This window comes from Phyllostomus discolor, chromosome 6 (genome assembly GCF_004126475.2).
Source record: "Phyllostomus discolor isolate MPI-MPIP mPhyDis1 chromosome 6, mPhyDis1.pri.v3, whole genome shotgun sequence".
NCBI classification, from domain to species: domain Eukaryota; kingdom Metazoa; phylum Chordata; class Mammalia; order Chiroptera; family Phyllostomidae; genus Phyllostomus; species Phyllostomus discolor.
Window position 1 is genome coordinate 79,526,928 of NC_040908.2, and position 20,290 is coordinate 79,547,217.

At 47.3% G+C, this 20,290-nt stretch overlaps 1 protein-coding gene across 2 annotated transcripts; it reads left to right on the plus strand.

Annotated features, from left to right (window-relative positions):
- Nucleotides 1-6,354: 6,354 nt before the first annotated feature.
- SCN2B (sodium voltage-gated channel beta subunit 2) lies at nt 6,355-18,579 on the plus strand. Of its 2 annotated transcripts, none has more exons than XM_028515941.2 (4): nt 6,355-6,646; nt 13,260-13,426; nt 13,732-13,942; nt 14,675-18,579. In XM_028515941.2, the coding sequence occupies exons 1-4, from the start codon at nt 6,577-6,579 to the stop codon at nt 14,872-14,874; spliced, it is 648 nt and encodes a 215-aa protein (XP_028371742.1). In that variant the 5' UTR covers nt 6,355-6,576; the 3' UTR covers nt 14,875-18,579. The 2 variants fall into 2 exon arrangements, with proteins under 2 accessions (XP_028371742.1, XP_028371741.2); XM_028515940.2 differs by lacking the exon at nt 6,355-6,646 and adding an exon at nt 6,698-6,771.
- Nucleotides 18,580-20,290: the final 1,711 nt, after the last annotated feature.

Below are 20,290 nucleotides of genomic sequence, written 5' to 3' on the forward strand. Positions count from 1 at the left end.
CTGCTTGGGTTTCTTTCACAACTGAGTCCCTGCTGGTTTTTGTAGCCAGATGTTGTGGGGACTCATCTTCCTGGCACTGGAACCCTGGACTGGGGGGCCTGGTGTGAGGCTGGCACTCCTCACTCCTGAGATATTCCTCCCCAATTTTTATCGACCACATGTAGGTGAGGGGCCAGCCTGTTCTGTGTCATGTTCTTCCTACCAGCCTGGTGGATGTGATTTCTTTAATTCCTTCATTGTCAAACTTCCATTCAACTTGATTTCTGACAGTTCTGAGTGATGGTTGTTCTACATTTTAGTTGAAACTTTGATGTGGTTGTATGAAGAGGCAAGCTGTGTCTGCCTACGCCACCATCTTGACCAGAGGTCCCGAGTTCTGATTGTGATTTCTGATATAATTCCAAGTCAAGCTACATTTTTTATAAGATTCCTCTAACTCCCTAAACATCAGGACCCTCTTCTAAAATACCCATTATTAATTAACTCTCTCTCTCTTTACCAACTGTTCTTGGGTCTCTGCTTAGAGGCCTAGGGCCTCTTTTTGTTCTTCTTCAGCCATAACTAAGAGTCATTAAATATTTCCTTCTTACCTTTTAGCTCTAAATAAGGAATATATCAGTTATTCACAATATGTGTATTGAAGGCAAAATCCTGTCCAAGACATACCAGAGAGGGGACACATAATGACACGAGGAAGTGGTTTCATTTCTGGGCTATTAAGTAACATGCTGTCTTTGGCTAAGTGGCCCTTTTCCAGTTCCTCAGATATTGTCTGCATAGGATGAGGACCTTCAGGATACAGAATTAGCTAGGTGGATGGCAGTTTCACATCTATCATTCTGGGTAGAAGAGAATAATTGGGATAACAGCTGGAGGGTAGGCTGAGAGCTTATCCACACCCTTCTGCAGAGGGCATTTTAATCATAGAAGTGTGGGCACACCCAGAGTTTGACTTGCCCACATTTGAATTTGATTCAAGGTTTGGCTCCCATTTTGTGTTGAACAGTTGTAACTGAAGAGGAAGAAAAGGAAGCCCACTTTTCTTCCCCTATCCTACCTCCCCATGAACCTTCCTCTTGTACACAGGTTGAGGGTGGAAGCCCAGAGCTGTTAAACACTAATTTTGCCTAAAACCAAAACAACCCTACTGCGGCCATGAAAAAAATCTGCATGTCCTTCTCCTAGGGGTGATTATTATATTCAGGAACATAGAGGCTTATGGTACAGGAATGGGCTTCATGGTCAAACAGGCCTGATTCAAATCCTGGCTCTGTTCTCTGTTCAGTATTGCAACATTTACTTCAATTCTTTGAGGCTTTCCCCCCTACATATGAAATGGATACTCATAGGAATTTTTGGGAGGACCAAATGAGGTCATTTAGGGACTAGTGTCTGGCCTAAGCCCTCCATCCCCTTTCAATGTGTTTTCCTCAGTTGGATTTGTCTTCTGGTGATTCAATCCCCATCTCTCATTAAATTTTTATTCTATGTGCAGGAAGCCTTTTAACCCCAAATACCGGAGTCCCTTTTCCCCTCCAAAGAGCGTTAGGAAGCTGAGCTTAGGGGAGAGCCTTGCATAACCCTGAGGGGTGACATTCTGAAGGGCAGAAAACCTGCTGGAGATGGAGAAAGCTAGAGCTCCTTGGAGTAGATCGTTTAGCAAGCAGTTTCATTACATGAATTTGCTGTATTTTAAGTCCTCAGAACACCAGATGCTTTTATATTCACAGGCGTCCAGAAGCATTCAGATTTTTGCCAACAGAAAGCAGGCTTAGGGAGTAGGGAGTGGGGCCACCTATGAATAATGAAGAATCTAGTAGCATCAGAATTTGGCTATTGGAATTGAAAACAGTTCAGTTTCTCCCCTGAGGACCTATAAAAGACGTGTCTTCTTTAAAAGGCTGCAGCTTTCCACCAGCCCTTCAGTCTTTTGTTCCTCACTACCACTGACTCTTTTTCTCCTTTTGCCTGGTCAGTATGCTTACATGTCTACATCGGCATTTTTTTTTTTAAATAAAACACTGTTTGTGTTTTGCAGGGGTCATACTGCCACTGAATTAGCTCAGTTTTGTAGAACCAAAGAATGTTAGGTTGCAAGTTTTAGCCCAACAGAGACCAGTTATCTGCTTACTAAGAAGAAACAAAATTTCTCAGGACTTCTGTCTGTCCTGGCCAGCTGGTTTGCAAATATGGTCTGGTCTTTCTCAAGGGAGATCAAGCAATCCATTACCACTTCTGTAAACCCAGCTCTCAAAACATCTTTTTTTTGTTATTAAAAAATAAGGGAACTTGGAGCTTTCTCAGAAAGCTAAGACCTTTGTGGTGAGAGCAATAGTGATTTGCCTGTCCCAGAACTTTCAAAGCACCTGCCTGAACTCCACATTGTGTGTTCATGACCTTCTGAATTCATGTACCATCTTGTCTAGCCATCCACACCTTCCTTTTTTTTTTTTTCATGACAGGAATCTTCTGCTACATACACCTTTGTCTTTCCTGCTTCTGAGCCTTTGCTCTTGGCGTTCCTCTTCCTGGAATTCCCTTTCCTTTCTTGCCTGCCCAAATCAATATTCCTTCATGGTGCTGCTTGAGTCCTGCCTTGGTGATCTTCTATTTCTCATGTCTTCCTAGATGTCTATACACTTATCAAATTTTATATTCTGATGTTCTCTAATGAACATCAGAATATTTTATTGGTGTGAGGCTTTAATTTCTTCCAGAGCTCCTAAGCTCTTAGAGATCCTTCTTTGGGTCTTCTCTGTGAGCTTTGCAGCATCTCACCCCATGTGGGAAAATCTGTTGTTGAATGGGAGTGAAAGAGTGTGTGCTGCTGGGATCCAGTCCCAGTTTGACTCCTGTGTGTAAGGTCAAGCCGATGGAGGTTCTGCCCTTTTTCTGGTTGTAAAACTGAGTCATTCACTGTTCTTAAAGAGCTATAGTCTAGTTAGGGAGGTAGGAAGTATAAACAAAAATGACAGTACTCTCTGGCTCTTGTAAACATGGAGACCCAGAAATACCAAGTATACCTCTGTTCCCGTCCCTCAGTAAGTGGAATTGTTCTCATCATGCTATATTAAGAGTTTATACATTTGTCTCTCAAAAGGTGGATTGCATCTCATTCATTTCTGAGTCTCCAGTTTCTAGCTTAGTGTCTGGCACATATGGGGCATTAAATAGATATTTGAGTTTGTTGAATGAGGGAATTGATGTGCAAATGAGGGAATGTACCCAGTGTCACAGGAGCAAAGAGAGAAGAGGTATGTAGAATATAGGAAGTTGGTGATGTGGTAGATTTCTGAAGAAAGACTAGGAGCTTGCTGAGCAAACAAGAGAGGAAGGGCATTTCTGGAAAAGGGAACTGCAAAGGCAAAGACAATAAGGAGTGAAGCCCTGTGTGGGGTAAGAGAAACCTCACCTGCTTTGGAATGGCTGGAGATGGGAATGGGACAGAGAAGAAAGGGGAGTGAAATGGATCCCTATCTTGTTACTCCTGAGCAGGCTGCCAGGTATTCTGCAAATGACCTGAGGCCAGCACTTAATCCTAAACTTGTTCCTGCGTCCTAGTCCCTTTTCTCCAACACCCCCTCTCCCAAACCTGGTCCCTTGTTCATGGGATGCAAACCTTTTAATATTAGTTGAAGTTAATACTTCTCAAACTTTAATGTGTCCAAGAATCACTGGAGATCTTGTTGAAAATTAAGATTCTGATTTCTTGGGTCTGAAGTGGGACCTGTGACTGTATTTCTGAGGAACTTCCAGGTGATGTTAATGATACTGATCTGAGGACCACACTTTGAGAAGTGAGGCTTTAAGGCAAATATGATCAGGGAGTTTTTCTGTGGCTCCAACCAGGCCAAAGACCAAGTAAACTATCTTCCTTTGGATTATTTGTTCTTCTCCCAGCAGGACAGGTAACCATTACCTAGTAAAAATTTGCAGGGATGTATGGTACTTGGTAGAAATGCCACAAATAGGGCTTCACTCTCCAAATAGCCTATTTTGATATTGGTGTTTTCATTCTGCAAATTAACTCTTTGAGTTTCTGCTTCCCTGTTTCTTATTAGCTCCCAGGGAAGACTTACTTTTTTGGATTAAATGGGCATCTGGAGGCCCAGGTGAGCCGTAGGGAGGTCCTGGGGTAGCTCTCCTCTTGTTTCACACTGTGAGGGTACCTCACCCCTGATTTGGTATCTTTTGAGCTTCCTGTGTAAGAGTTACATACCTGGTTTCTCTTAGTCAAATATTGAATAGAAACAGAGAAGCTTCTGGATCTATTTCTTATCTCAGATGTCCCCAGACAGAAACTTCTAGACCTAGTGTGAGACCAAGTGGGCTGGATAAGTGGCTTCCCTGGGTTTCTCAGGCATCCTCGGCAGCATTATGAAAAAGGAGCAGGCCGGCTACGTCAACCCAAAACTCTCCAGCTGACGTGTGCCTGCGGCAGCCTGGGTGGCTGTACTGCACCCTGGGACCCATCTTGAGGGTCTGGAGCGGGAGCTGAGCCCCTGATTGTGCCTGTCTGCCCCTCTCTAGACTCACTTGAGCACTGGTCACTGCTGACTGTGAAGGAGGCCTGGGCCTGGGAGCAGCAGGGTGGAGCCTGGCTGTGGTGCTGGAGGACACTTTCTTCCAGGTTGCCCCTTTTCTCCTTCCCTGATTTTCATTCCTGTGGACTGTACATCTTATGGATGAGCCAGCCATAGTCAGACTCTAACGAATTGACAGAGGTCCTTTGGCAACAGAGTCTGTGCAAGATCCAAGCATGATCTTGCCAGGCCAGAACCACCTGTGATATTGTGGGGAACCTTGGCCATCCTCTTACCAAAATCTGGCCCACTTCACTCCTCCCCAGCTTATAGAACAGCTGCAGCGGCCTAGGCTAGGTTTCACCACTTTCATCATGATGTCTACTTGCCCCTGTTCCCTCTCCAAATTCTTTCATCCATTCAAGGGTGCCCTTCTGCAGCTAGGCTTCACCTGTTTACCGAGTGCTCTGAGCCGAGCACTGAGCTGGCATCCTATTTTTTCCCCTCCATGTCCTGCCCTTGGGACCTTCTTTTATATTAGAGGCAGAGACCCCTTGCTTATCTATTCCATTCTTCTCTTCCATGTGTGATAGGCCACATGGAATACTGGAAACATCCAGTGTTGCACACAGACTCAGTTTGGATGCTGTGTCTGAGTCTGCTCTTAACTACCATATATATATAAAATTGGGTGGTTAAGCCCTGTCAACCTGTTTCCTCATTTGCAATAAAAAGAAGAGGAAGAGAAAGAGGAAGAAGAAGGAGAAGGAGAAGGAGAAGGAGAAAAAAGAAGAAGATCAAGAAGGGTAGGGGAAGAAGGAGAAGGAGAAATCACCTATCCCAGGATTACAAGTTGAGGAATCACTTGTGAGGTGCTTGAAGCAGAGTTAATGCTCAAAAATATTAGTTGCAACCTCTTTGGTGCATCAATGGCCCATCGAAAAAGCATGCGATTGCTGCAAGAAAACCTGTGTTCTACTTAAGTGTCTTCCCAGAAGAGTGGGGGTCACTTCTCTGCTTAGGGCCTCTTTGGCACTCTACCTCAAGTTCTCCTATCTGTGATATTAGCCTATTTTTTTCTTCCCTTTTCAAAAACAATTTCAAACATAACAGAAGAGAGAACTGAAATGAACTCTTTGCACCCATCACTAGTTTCAACAATCAATAACACCTACCTCCCCTCATTTTTTTTTGTCTTAGAATATTTTAAAGCAAATTCTAGTCATCAGGCCATTTCACCTATAAATACTCTGGTGTGTGTAATAGATAAAAATGTTAAAGAACATAGCTACAATATTTTTATCACACCCAACAAGATTAAGAACTCTTCATTAATATAACACCCAGTTCATGTTTATTTTTTTCCGATTGTCTTGAAAATGTCTTTTTATTGTTGATTTGATTCCCATTAGATTCGATTGTAAGATCTCTTAGGTACTTGTTTTTTTTTTACACCGGCTTGCTTTGACATACTCTGTTTTCAGTGAAAATACTAGAAAAATAAGGAAGTCCTTACTTCCTGAAAGTCTCCTGACTCACTTTCCTGAACCCTTTCAAAATAACATAAAAACAAGTTCCTCCGTTTGGGGTGTTTTTAAATGACAAAAACAGTCCCCTCACCTTTACAGCAGCTTTGAAATAAATTGGTTCCTCTAACAGCTTTCAAAATCCAACAATGACTCAAGTTAAGAAGAAAGACAGGATTTGCTTTAGTTCTTGTTTTAGAAGATAAAAATTTCTGGGCATCCTTCTTTTCAGAAAGACTTTTTATGCCCTCCCACCTGCTTTTTGAAATCCAACAACCATAAAATTTACCCTATCCTCCCCCCACCCCCCTTTTTTTCCTCTCTCCCTCACACACTCTGTTTCTTTTTAGCAGCAACATACAGACCGGCCATGTTAGAGAGATGAAAATAAAGCTTTCTTAACGTTGTATGTGTCTTTGAAGTACATCCGTGCATTTTTTTTTAGTACCTAACAATTCCTCCCTGGTAGCCCTCAGCCCCTCATATCACCCTCTCCCATATCTTGATTAACATCTCAGTCTCTGAAAATGCACAAAGATGCCTGGCTACCTCGCCCTGCTTTCAGCCTCACGGGGCTCAGTCTCTTTCTCTCTTTGGGTAAGTTACACTGCGCATCTGCATGCTTCTGAGGGTCCAGAAAGGCAGCCACGACTGGAAGAGGATGGGGGTAGGGGCAGGAAAGATGTGGCTGGAGCTTCTCTTTGGTGTCCTTGGGAAGAAAGGTGCCTGAACTGGGGAGACAGTGGTGGGGACTGTATGAGGCTGGGACTGCTTGGTCACAGAAATGCTCAGTGTTGCTCAGGGATGACAGTTGTCAGGGGAGCTGATTTTTGTTTGGATAGCCTTGAATTGGACCTGTGTGTGTGTGTATTGAGGGTGGGGGGAGCAGGCATGTAGATCCATCCAGAGTCTATGGATTTTTTAAAATGCTGCTGCAAACGTGGGGTCCTGAGACTTAATGATCCTTTAAGGAGCTTCTTTTGTGAACCTTGATCCTTGGAATCTGCTGGATTTATCGTATTAGGAGACACTGTGTGGGGTAGTTGGGGGCTGAAGGTTGAATCTGGGTCTGGCTTCCTGGAAACCTATTATCACTGATTTTTTGCAATGTGTTGGGGAGTGAGTGGGAAGCTTGAGGAATGATCTCTGGATTGTGAGGAGATTTACTGCCACAGACACTGACAGAGAAGGCACCTCTGTCTTGGGCCACATGGAGTTGGGGAAGGGTCAGGTGAAGAGATCCAGAAGGAAAAAACGGAAAAGGAAATCAAGGGCCAGGGAGGCCGTGGCCCTTTAAGACCATGTCTCAGAGATGTCCAGCCCAACCTTGCCTTGCAGACTGCCCTCTCGAGTGATTCAAGTGTTAATTTCATATTTGACCATTCATGGATTTTTTGGTGGATAGGTGGGCTAGAGAGTTATTTGCAATATTGCTTTATAGGTAGTTTCATTCTTGCTCCTAAACATATTCATTGCTGGCATAGCAGTTGACAGTGAAGTCCAAGGATTGTCAGTGGGAATATTCCCCATCACATAGCCCGTCTCTCTCTCTCTCTCTGTCTCTCTCCTTCCCTCCCTCCCTCCCTCCCTCCCTCCCTCCCTCTGGTATGCTGTGCTGGATAGATTATTTGGCAGGAGTGCTAAACAGAGACAGTGCAGAGCCCCTGGAAGCCGGCATGATAAGACTTACTAACTTTGCTGAGTTACTGGACATACTAACAACAGAGCTGGTATGTATGACAGGAAAAAAGAGCATGAACCGTGGAATCTGATCTGGATTGGAGGCCACCTTTGTCATCTATTTGATATCCATGGGCAAGTTACTCAAACCCTCTGAGCTTCAGTGCTTTTATGGGTAAACTGGAGAATACCTGCCGTGTGGGTTTTTGTGAGTCTGGCATGTAAGTGAGTCAGGTGCTCAACAATAGGTTAATAACCTTTATGAATGTATTTCACATGCCCAGGCACTGTACAACTTGTTTTGTCCTTGCAGTAGTCAGTAATTGTATGAAGTAGATACTGTTATTATCCTCATGTTACAGGTGAGGAAACAGGTATAGAGAAGTTAAGTAACTTGCCCAATAAGGTCATATGATGAGTTTAAAGTGAGCTGAGATTTGAATGCCTGTTTGTCTGACTGCAGCAAGTTCTTAACTGTTGACCTCTACTGCTCCCAATGGTCGAGAAATGTTACTGCTCTATTAACCTAATTGATCAGAGAATCCCAATTACATGCAAAAAGTTGGGGATGGAGGACAGGGGACCTCCATCTGGAGTTAGGTGGAGCTTCCTGTGGGAGAGAGGCAGCCTTATTTAAGTGAAGGGGCTCCGTAACCAGGAGGAGGATGTGACTTAGGGAAAGATGGATTCTGGGGTGAGGATGATAGGGCATGGAGGCTGTGACGTTGTGATGGGAGGAAGCTGAAGCCTCTGCAAACATGGGTGAGGAGAGGATGTGGGCAGGGAAATGCTGAACATGAGTTGACTGGTGCTGTGGTGAGGCTCACTCTAGCACTCCAAGGCTGAGGGCTGAGGTGGAGAATGAAACTTTGGGTTGTAGTAGCATCAGTCCTCAAGATGGAGGGATGCTATAAGTGACAAGGGAGGATACTGTCAGGGACTGAGTTGGTGAGGATGACTACACAGCTGGCAAAGGGGAAAAGCTGGGCAGTCTGCTGTACACAACAAAAGCATGTAAGACTAGTTTTTAGCTAGAAACAATTCAAATGATTGGGCTGTCCCAGAGTTTTTCTCAAGACCATTGGCTCTATGGTCATTGGCTTGGTTACCAAAGTTTGGGTTATGTTGGGCAAAGCCAGAAGTGGAGACTGGTCCTCACTCAGGCCCACTGAACATATCTGCTGTTGGGACCCAGACACAGCCGGGAGGGGGCAATGCCTTTCCTTTCTTCTACAGACTTCTACTGAGTGTCCCATATTGTTCTGGGTCCAGGGATGCCAGGATGAATAAGAATCAGTTCCTCAGAGCCTTAGGAGAGATGCAGGCACATAAACAAACAATAGTAACCCAGCATTGAATATGCTGAGTAATAGTGGCTAACTTTTGTCCTGGACTATGTGCCAGGCACTGCTGTGAACTTTATACACTAGTAAGTTATTGAATCCTCACAACAGCCCCAAAATGGAGGTCCTATTGTTGTACCCCATTTCATAGGTGTGGAAACTGTGGTGCTGGGAGGTTAACTAATGTTGCCTAAGATCAGATCAGGGCACTAAGAGCCCTGGTCTAGGCCACTATGCCATTCTGACTTCCAGCCATATGGAATCAGTAGAACAGGGCTGGGGAGAGGACACAGGCACTGGGAGGCTGTCAGGTGATACTTTTTGAGCTGGCATCTGTAGTGTAAGTGGGAGGATCCCAGGTGCAGAAGGGTGAATTAGCTTCCCAACTTGAGGCAAAAATGTGTTACGTTGTCAAAAAAGGAACAGTGAGAGAGGGTGGTGTTTTCAGGAAAGTAAGAACTCTGGGGTCACTGGAGTGGAGGAAGTACAGAGGGTTGGAAGTTGACAGGATAGGACATGAGCATGGAGTCTGGTCCCAGAGTGCAAAGGGCTTAGAAACAGCGTGCAGGGGCCTGGACTTGATCCTGAGAACAACAGGAAGCCAGTGGAGGTTTGGGGTGAATTTCTGTCATGGCTGCACAGGAGTGGACTGGGCCTTGAGGGAAGCCCGGGGTAGGTCTGAATGGTAAGTCAGTGCAGGGATCAGGGGCTGGGGTCCACAGTCGCCTGAGAGGCCCGGGCTGCCCCAGGAAACGGTGTGGTCCAGAAGATCTTAGAGATAACTTCTCTGCTTATACTCTCGCTCCTTTTTTTTTAACCAAGCAGAAAGTAAACCTGCTTCATAGTTTGGTACAGGGTTGGAAAGAGGAGTGAGGAGAATTAGCTTCTAGTCTCTGCAGGAGATAGTGTTTGGCAAGAGGTGAGCAAACTTTTGTGATTGCTATAAGATGAACCAGTGAAAACAGTGGATGACAATGGGGCCTGAGGGCCAGAGGAACATGGGGAGGCCTTGCACTAGTGCGGTTTGGAACTAAGATAAAAATCTACATCCTTATTGCACCCCTGTTGATCATCACTTCCTTTCTGTGAGTTGGAAATCAAGAGATCCAGGCCCCAGGTCTGGCTGGTGCCAAACAAACAACCAGGAAGACTACAGGCTTCCCTTGTTTGGAAGTTCCTTTAAACAGAAACATTCCCCTTTGGCAAGCCTGCTCAGAAGTGGTGGCTGGACCTACTATGTAGATAGCAGGAGGTCTGATCCTGGGGACACCCTGAAAAACAATCACACCCTCCCTACCCAGCCTCAATCCCTCAACCTTCTGTCTAGAACCTGGCATCCTGGGTTCAAATCTAGCTTTGCTACTTAGCTAACTTGGGCTACTCATTTAACTGCTTTTTGCTTAATTTCCTTATTGGGAAGGTGGAGGTGTAATAGTGTTGTGAGTATTAAACATGGTAATACCTACAGAGTGCTTAAACAGTGCCTATAACACAGTAAGCACCTTGTTGTTATTATATCCTTTTGTAGCCCTAGCTGTGGATTGGGTACTTTCCTGAAGCTGCAGAATTCATCAAGTGATCAAGATTTTGCTTACAGCTCTGACCTTGTTGGGATGGTTTACTTGTTTTTAATGAGGGTCTGGATGGGTGAAAGGCCTAAAGCTCCCAGCTTGAGCCTGAGATCCAGGTGAGGTGTTATGGACTAGGAGTCAGAAACATGGTTCTGGTCCCAGCTTGCCCCATACTCTGTGTTTGTGTGTGTGTCTCTCTCTCAGGGCCTCACTTTCCCCACTGGTAAGACAGTGGGGCTAGGTCTACAATTCCTGAGGGTTCCTGCTCTGGCTTCCTCTGAATGGTAACTCCCTGTTCTTTTACTCTGCAGTTGGGACTTGGCTGTGGACCTTTCTGACCAGTAGAGGGCATGTGTATTCCACCTAGTATGCTTCCTGCAGGACCTCAATGTCCTGGATTCTGGGGAAGGACCCTACGTTGCACCTCTCTATACCCACTCCTGCCAGCCACCAAAGGCCCATTGGTCCCCATGTCGCTGACCTCCTACATGGCAGGGTGCTGTCTCATTGGGTTCAAGTTCTAATAAGAATGATGTCATGGACTAAGAGGACAGAGGCCAAGGATGGATGGGTCAGCCAGATTTACAGCTCCTACTTCCTGGTGTCACTTGGAGGCTCCTTTGGCTGGGGACCCTGGGAAGGTAGCAGACCCTCTCAAGGGAAAGTGCTAGAGAAGCAGAGAGTTCCTAGGAGATGAGGTAAGCTCAGGACAAGGCCCTGCCAGGTTCCTTCTCTGCAGATTTCTCTGCCTGTGCAGAGTGGGGGCGGAGACGGCATTTTCTGCACACCTCCTCCTTGCCTGGAGCTGTGCAAGGTTCTTTCATAATAGCTATGAATGTGGAGAGAGAAGAACCGGGCTTTGTTCTTCTTGGTGGGCCTACTCACCCTCTCCAGTTCATACTCCCCTAATGAGCACCTTAGTGCATACCTGGGAGACCTGGCCTTGCAGGTGGGTCTGCATGCCTATCCCTCTATCTAGGCTAGGACTTCTTCATTACAGCTTCCAGGGCCAGCAGTTCAGAGTGTCTCCTGCTCTTAAGGCCTGCCTACTGGCCTGACCACTCATCCTAAGGGCCAGGCTGGGCAGAAGGACTTGATATCTCCCCTTCCAGGCTGCAGTGGGATGGGGCCCTGCAGCTTTGCGCAACAGAAAAATTGGAAAATGGAGTCCTGCAGGGGCCATGCTCTGAGGTGCCCTCTGCCAGGAGACTGCCTCAGAGCCCTTCCTGTCTAGGTGAATGGGTCTCGAGGAGAATTTAAGATGAGCGCTCCCAATTGCTGAGCACTTACTATCAGGCAGACTGCAGTGTGCTTTATATATTTTGTCTTGTTTAATTATCATAACGATGCCAGGAGGTGGGGTCATCAGCTGCATTCTACAGAGGAGGGAAAAGAGGCTTAGAGGGTGAAGGATCTTGCCCATGGTCTTGCAACTGATCGAAGGCAGAGCTGGGGTTGAACTCACATCTGATCAGACCTCTATGTGTATACTAGTCCTGTAGAGACAGGAACAGCTTTTGCCTGGACAGCTTCCTAGTTGCCCCTGCTCCCAGTCCCTAGTGGTTTCCTGTCTTACTCCAAGAAATTAGATTTGAGTCTAATTTCTAACAGTTAAGGAATAGTTACATTTATACAGCCCTAAAATTATTTTGGCCCTTTGCAGGCCACTGGGAGGCTGATGTGGCCCCGGGTGAAAATGAGGTCGACACCCCTGCCTTAAAGTTTGTGCTGCAGGCTTTCTGTCCCATAGAGGGCACTGCAGCTTTAGTTTACAGCTTCACCCTAGCTAGACTCTGCTCTGCTTAGAATGTCAGAATGGGACCGGCCTTTCTCAGTTCCATATCCAGCTCTCCTACACTGGGTAGAATTCCACAGAAATCTGCTGTCCCCTCCCTGTTGATCAGATTTTTTTCTGCAGCATTTCCAGGCCTGACCTCTCCAAAGGGACTCTTGTCCTTGTAGACCCATCACTTGGTCACTTGGTCCCTTGGTCTCTTCTTCTGGGGCACCTCTTCCCTCCCACTGCTTGTTTGCCCTCTTTCCTGCCTGCTGGAAACCTGGGGATGGTAAAGGAGCTGGGCTGGGCACTGCTCTGGCCTTGGGGCACAGAGTGTGAGGCCTTCGGAGTTTCTATTTGTCCTCAGTGCTCAGTGCTGCCTGCCCCATCAGGGACACTGCCCCTTCAGCTGGAAGGGCTTTGGCTCAGCAGAGATGGTTGGAAATGGTGGAGAAGATGGGAGAAACTGAGGCCAGCTCAGTGAAAATTTTTTTCCAAGGTAGCAGGCAGCAATGGCAGGACTGGAGCAGGATGGCCAGGGGGAGGGGCTGCCCAATAATGGTCCTAGGAAAGGCTTGAGGCCATTTGTCTGTCCCTGCTTGACAGATGATTTGGTGTCTCTCTACCCCAGCCTTGTTCTCTCCCTATTTTACCCCCAGGGCCACATCAGTTACTCCTTATGAGCTTTGCCCACTCCACTTTGGCCCCTTGCTAATTTCAGCCATGAGGGACCCAGCCCTTGGCCATAGCTCTGCTCCACTTCTCACCAGCTATGGCAGGCTTGCCTTTCCCTGGTCCTGTCAGCCAGAATACTCACCAGCTTGTGGCTTTGTCCGTAGTGCCTCCAGGGCGGAACATGGAAGTCACAGTACCTACTACCCTCAATGTGCTCAATGGCTCTGATGCCCGCCTGGCCTGCACCTTCAACTCCTGCTACACAGTGAACCACAAACAGTTCTCCCTGAACTGGACTTACCAGGAGTGTAGTAATTGCTCTGAGGAGATGGTGAGTCCTGGGATGTAGGTAGGGTTGGGGAAGGAGGCAGGAGCCCATGCATCATGAGGCCCACCTTTCCCACCACCTGCCCCTACACTGGACCAGGACCCTGTAGTACCTTGGTGGGCTGTTTGCTCCATAGGGCTTTGGCCAAAGGGGTGTTGTCATGTCCGGGTGGCCCTGGGAGGGGTGGTGGAGGTCTGGAGGTAACTATCTGTCTTCCAGGTAAAAGAGTGCATGGGAGGGGGGCATCCCATTCTCCTTGCAGCTCCTTGCTCATCCAGTCCCCCATCTTGTCCCTTGCGCACCTCTAGTTCCTCCAGTTCCGCATGAAGATCATTAATCTGAAGTTGGAGCGATTTCGAGACCGCGTGGAGTTTTCGGGGAACCCTGGCAAATACGATGTGTCAGTGACGCTGAAAAACGTGCGAATCGAGGATGAAGGCCTATATAACTGCTATATCATGAATCCACCTGACCGCCACCGTGGCCATGGCAGGATCCACCTGCAGGTCCTCATGGAAGGTGAGGGGCAGGCAGAGGGGAGCAGGGCTGCAGTGGCTGCAGTGGCTGCAGTGCAGACCCCTGACTGCTCCTGGCCAGTGACTCTCCACAACTGTTCTCTAGTGGCATTAGCTCAGGGCTCCTTGGGAGAGGCTGTGTCTTCCTGAGCAGAGGGATCAACAGCTTGTGTTGGGTACAGAGCATCTATATTCCTCCCTCCAGCCCTTAAGGACATGGGAACATGTCTCAGAGAGTCCTTATAATGCTATCAATCATGATCATGATCTTAGGAATCATTATAGCAGCATTCATTTATAGGGCACTTACTATGCTCGGTTATAGGACTAAACTCTATATGCATTATCATATTTCATCCTCATAAAACATTATGAGGGAGGTACTGTTATTTTACAAATGAGGAAACTGAGGCTTAGAGAGCATGTTATCTAAGATCACACAATTAGGAAGTAACAAAATCAGGACTCAATTTTGGGTCTATTTGATCTCAAAATCCATGCTCTTCAATACTGCCTTATACTGCCCTCCCCTGAGGCTTCTGGGCATCCTGGGATTTGGGGGGGTGGGGTACTTAGAGACAAACAGCCTGGGTTGATTTTTGGTTTTGCCCACAGTTCTTTCTGGAGGAGAGTAAAATCAGGAGCACCCCACACATGCTGTGGGAGCAGGGGACAGTGGGCAGGCTCCCTTTTCCAGCTCTAGTGTTCAGTGAGTCTCTTTCTTTTCCCTCTCCAGAGCCCCCTGAGCGGGATTCCACAGTGGCAGTGATCGTGGGAGCCTCTGTGGGGGGGTTCCTGGCTGTGGTCATCTTGGTGCTGATGATAGTGAAGTGCGTGAGGAGGAAAAAAGAGCAGAAACTGAGCACGGATGACCTGAAGACTGAGGAGGAGGGCAAGACAGATGGTGAGGGCAATGCTGACGGTGGTGCCAAGTAACAGGTGGCTGTCCCTGCAGCCCCCTCATGCCCTGTTCTCCCTGTGGCCCCCTTGTGCCCTTTTTCCCACTCCACCTTGTACAGTGTGCCCCTGCCTGCCCTCTCTGGTGTGCTTCTCTCAAACCAGGATCCCAGGGCCAACCTGGTACCTCCTGAACCCCTCACTTTGTATTCCCCACTCTGCACCAAGAGTAACCCACCTCTCTTTAATTTGAGAAAACTGCCATGGTGTACGGTGTGTGTGGCCCCTGGGGGAGGGAGAAGTGGGTTCAAAACTGCCAGTCCCTGAGAGAAGGCAAGAGGCATGTGTGAGGGCCCCAGGGAGAAGGGGCCCAGGGTGAGCAGTAGTGGAGGAGAGGGTCAGCTGTCCAGCCTGCTCAGTGCACGGATGCATCTGGTAGCAGCTTCAGAGAAGACCCATGAGTGGGATATGGGCTCTACTCCCAGCCTAGAGCAGCCTTGTCAGGCCAGGGGGTAGCGACGTGTTCCTTTAATTTGGAGGTGGGGCATATTAAAGGGACAACTGTGCATTTTCTGAGCATTGAAGGAAAGCCAAAACCAGAGGCAAATGGAGATGAACCTTGGTCCGGGGAGCTCTGCTTTCATCTTCTCCATTGATGGCTGCTACCCCGGAAGCCTGTGGTTTTCTTTTGGCTGGTGATGCCTTCAGATTTTTGGTGAGAGTGGTACTGAAGAGCTCAGCTGAATCATGGTGGGCCATGCTGTCCAGGTCATTTTCCACCACAGCTGCCCACCAACAGGAGATAAATTTCCATCAGCCAAGGGACTGCTGAGGTGGGGCTCAGTTGTAAAATGAGCTTACTGCAGACTGCCTTCTCTAACAGGATGACCATCGGTCTGAGCTGGGAGCAGCCAAGGTGCAGAGATGAGGAGGGGCTGGGTGCCACGGGCAGAGAACTTGATGTGCAGAGTGGGGGCTTCATTTGGAGCTTCTGTTCAGACTTTCCCAGTTACCCTCAGCAATTTTTAGCTGACTTCTGACTAGAGACCAAGGAAGGGAATGCCCTAAGGGAAGCATGAGGGGAGATGCTGTGGCCATGTCACATCTAGAGCCATGTTACATCCTCCTTGCCCCAACAATACTCTTGTGGAAAAGAAAGTAGCATTTGTGGGGATCCAACATTCACTGCCATTTTATTCACAATTTAGAGAGTGGTTCAAGAGAGGGAGAGAAACTGATGATGTAAAGAATGCTACCTTGGAGATCAACCAGCCAAGTCACTCATACTACAGATGGGGAAACTGAGGTTCAAACTGACAAAAATAGAGGGTCCTGTCACCTTCTCTGACTCCTCAGTCTCCAGTCTGAATTCACAGAGCCCTAGTTGTCCTTGTGGGAGGGGCCTCTGTGGACTGGAGGGAGGGAAAGAGGGAGGGAGGTGAGGTGAGGGGAGTATACTCACCTCCCAGGAGCCCAGCCTCTCCAGGCTGTGACTGAGGCAGGGATGGAATGATGACAATGAAGACAGAGCCACTGGCAATGCCCCATCCCATGCCCTAGGCTGAGCCTCTTTCCGGCTTTCCAGGAGCTGAGGTCCTGCCCAGGCTCAGGGAGTCAGAGCTCAGAGCAGGAATGAGTCTGGGGGAAAGGGGTGGAGATCGGACAGTGACAGTCTCAGGGACCATTCTCTGCCTCTGCCAATTAGATGGTCAGTTTGGGGAGTGAGCATATAGGAGATTTAGTTTAATTCGCTTCCATTTATTGAGCATCTCCTATGTGCCAGGCACTGTGTTAGGTGCTGGGGATGTACACAAAGCCATAACAGAGTTGGGACCTGCCAGGTCAGCCCTGTGGGAACCAAGATTAATTTTTTTGGTGCATCTAATTCTGTCTGCGCAGTTACTACTTCCAGGGCTGGAACTGGGGAAGAAGGAAGAGATTGCAGAATCTGAGCCCTGGGAAGGAAGGAATGGGAAGAAAGGAGGATGATACAACAGGGAAGAGGGTGAGAAGCCAGGCATAGTGGAGGGTGGCCAGCCAGCCAGCCAGATAGCTCCTGGGTGGGTTGGGTCCAGCCCACCCTGAAATTCTAATTCTTCTGTTCAGTACCTAACTGCCAATCAACACACTGCCAGTGGGGGTCAGCTAAGCCTCCAGAATGCCCCGGGGCAAGCAGACATCACCCAACTTTCAAGACAACCAGCGGAGAGGGGAGCATGTGGATAACTCATGCCAGCTGAAACCAAGGGTGTTTGTTTGCACTTCTGTAGTTTGCAGATAGCACTTTTTGGCAACCTTTCAAGTACCCTTCTCCTGGGACAAGTGAGGACGAGTTCTGATGCTGGCTGGGGACCTTTCTTTTTCCAGGACTCATAACATTCAGCGCAATTATTTGTAAGATTCCTTAGGTTTATTCTAAGAAATACTAACTCTCTGTAAAGTGGCCCAAGACTTCTGGGTTCCTTCTCTTCTCTGCCGTGACCCATTGGGGCCTAGGGAGGGCAAGTCCTCTCCACAGGCCTCAGGGGCCCGAGCAGATGAAGATGGACCAGGAACCACCTGTGCCCCAGGTGCCCACCCTCATATGCACCTTTTTCTCAAGCCTCTTAGAATCTCCTCCAGAAGTCTCATAGAGCTGCCTCCCCCAGGGCAGTGAGGTTGGGAACAAAGTCAAGCTTTTGTGAATAGAGGTGGGAAAGTATGAGATGTTTCCACAGCTGCCAGCTCTCTACTTTGCTTTCTAGTTTGTATCAGCAAGCTGTTTCTTTTTCTGCACTGTGGAGTTCAAGCCCTACTCTGGCTGCATGTTGCCGTTACTGCACTCCGCTGGGTCCAGTCTGCTGGTTTTCTCAACTGCCCCACCTCTCCTGCTCTCTCAGAACCCCCTATTTGTCTGTTCTTTTTAATCAAGGGTCATTGTAAAGAGAGGTGGGCTGGCCAGCCCATGGAATTTAGCTTTTAAGAACAAAGCACAATTATTCAGGATTAAAATGCCTTGAGGTGCCTTGGAACTGGCTTTGGAAATTTCTGCCCCCTAGATATGGGCTAATCACATTTATTCCCAATTAATACAAAGGAAAAGCTGATTGGATCCATATTTCTCCCTGTTAATCTCCTTGGGGAGGTTGGGCTGGTAAGTATTTACAAAGTCAGGTTAAGCGGGTGGACAATTGAAAATACTGGCCAGGTCCAAAGGATAGTCCCAGGCCATGGGAATGGCTTGGTGCAGTTGGAATGGGTGATAAATCAAGAAACTTTCCTTTCTACTTATGTCTTAAGGATAGACAGCCTGTGTCTCTTGCTGTGCCTCCTGCTGATGTCTTCCTTTATTAAAGCTTGCTGATGCATTTGTAGACAGTCTATATATAGGGATAGGTATATTATATATACATGAATATAAAACATCTCACTACACCCACCCCAAAAGATACATTGGGGAGGGAAACAATCATTTCTCAATGTTTTGAGTTGAATCACCAAAGTCAAATTATGGAATGTTTTTGTTCCTCTTTGTGCACTTGGAGGAGACAACTCAACTACTTATATACTCTCAAGATTTTATGTACTATAGGGTGGTTGGAAGAGGTGGTGGGAGAGAAACTTAAATGGTTCCCTGTGGCCCAGCTGCTGGGATGTGTTTGCTTTTTGGAGCACAGTGGTGTTTGTTTGTTTGTTTTTTTGTTTGTTTGCAGTTTGTCTTCTCCATTGGATCTATTGCTATAATAAACAGATTGTCTTCCCTGAGCTTTCCTTGAGTGTGGCTTTTTTCAGCGTGCAGAGTGGAGTAAGTTGAGGCTTTGCCAGGATCCTGACTCTTGGCACTCCTTTCCTGGTAAAACTTAATATTGCCAGATCCCCACCAAGGATGAGGTTTTAGTTTTAGTCTACTCTTATTGACGTGTTTCATGTCTTCCCCTTTGCCTTCCCACAATCCTGGAAGACTCTCAGAAGCACCTTGGGGACAGGGTGGCTGAAAACTACTTCTTTAAGGGCTCTTGGTTATTTCTGGGATGATGACAATCTTTTTTTTCTTTTTTCAAAAAATTTTTTAAAATTTTATTTATTTATTTTTAGAGAGGGAAGGGAGGGGGAGAGGGAGAGAGAGAGAGAGAGAGAGAGAGAGAGAGAGAGAGAGAGGGAAAGAAACATCAATGTGTGGTTGCTGGGGGCCGTGGCCTGCAACCCAGGCATGTGCCCTGACTGGGAATCAAACCTGCAATGCTTTTATTTGCAGCCCGTGCTCAATCCACTGAGCTACACCAGCCAGGGCTTGATGACAGTCTTTTAAGCCTTCTAGGGCTAACTGTTACACTGATGTCTATTCTTTCTGCACACAGATGGATCCTCCTTCCTGTCCTGTTTCTAAGCCATGTCTAACTAGGCAGACATCTCTTTTGCCTGTTTTGACTCAGAGGAAAAATAGATGACAGCTGATCACAGTTTGCCCTCTTGCAACTTCATAACCAATGGTGGGGGGTGGGGGAGGAAGAGTAGGTTATTCATATCCCATCTGCATAGTGCTGTATCCTGTTTGCATACCACTGAGTCAGCCCTACGTTCAGGACCAAAGGCAACCCCTGGCCTAGGGGCTCCACTATTGCAGACACACTTGGTCTTTTTCTCTCTTGGTCCCTGTTTTTATATCTTTTTGTATTTTATTCTCTCATACACACACATACTCACGTACTTTCCAAATAAGAAAAGTCTCAGTTCAGAAAACTGAACATTCAGAAATGACAAGGTAATGCCAAAGTGGTTGGTTCCTACATTTCTCCTGGTTTGTCATTTCTCTTTGCTCCCTGGTGACTTACAGACCTTTGCCATGGTTAGTGGCCAGATACATTTTATAGTATTCCAGAAGGATCCTGACGCTGATAGTCCTAACGCCTGCAAGGATTACTACTGCTACTAAGAGAGAAGCCAGACAGGAAGTGGCAGGATTATATAGTGGTGGCTGGTATTTAATAGAACCAAAGTTACCTTGGTTTGAAAGGGTGTCTGTCCTCTGGAAGCTTCCAAAAATGGGATGTTGGAGAGGGTGCTTTACTGTTGAACAGTCAGGGAAACTGAATCAGGGGAATAGACCAGCAGCAAAAGGCACTGGGGATTCTTGCTTGTTCCCTCTGGGGTAGAGACAGCATCTTTCTCATTCTACAGTTTTTCTCCCAGAACACTTGGGAGGACACTTTGGAGCTGGGCCTGGCTTCTGGGATTTGGTTCAATCATCTCCCCTAAATTAATCTCTTGCTGCTTGGAGCCTGGGGGAGTAGTTCTGGTTGCAGAATGAGCTGCCTTGTGGGGGAAAGGCTAGCTCCCACTCTAGGGCTCAGCATTGGTCATCAGCTTTCTGTGTCCCCCAACTGAGATGGAGGTGCCTGTGCAAGAGCCTCTCAATTCTCACTGCTCCTTCACTTCCCACTGACGCCCCCTGCAGGGCTCAGGTGGAGCCATTGGC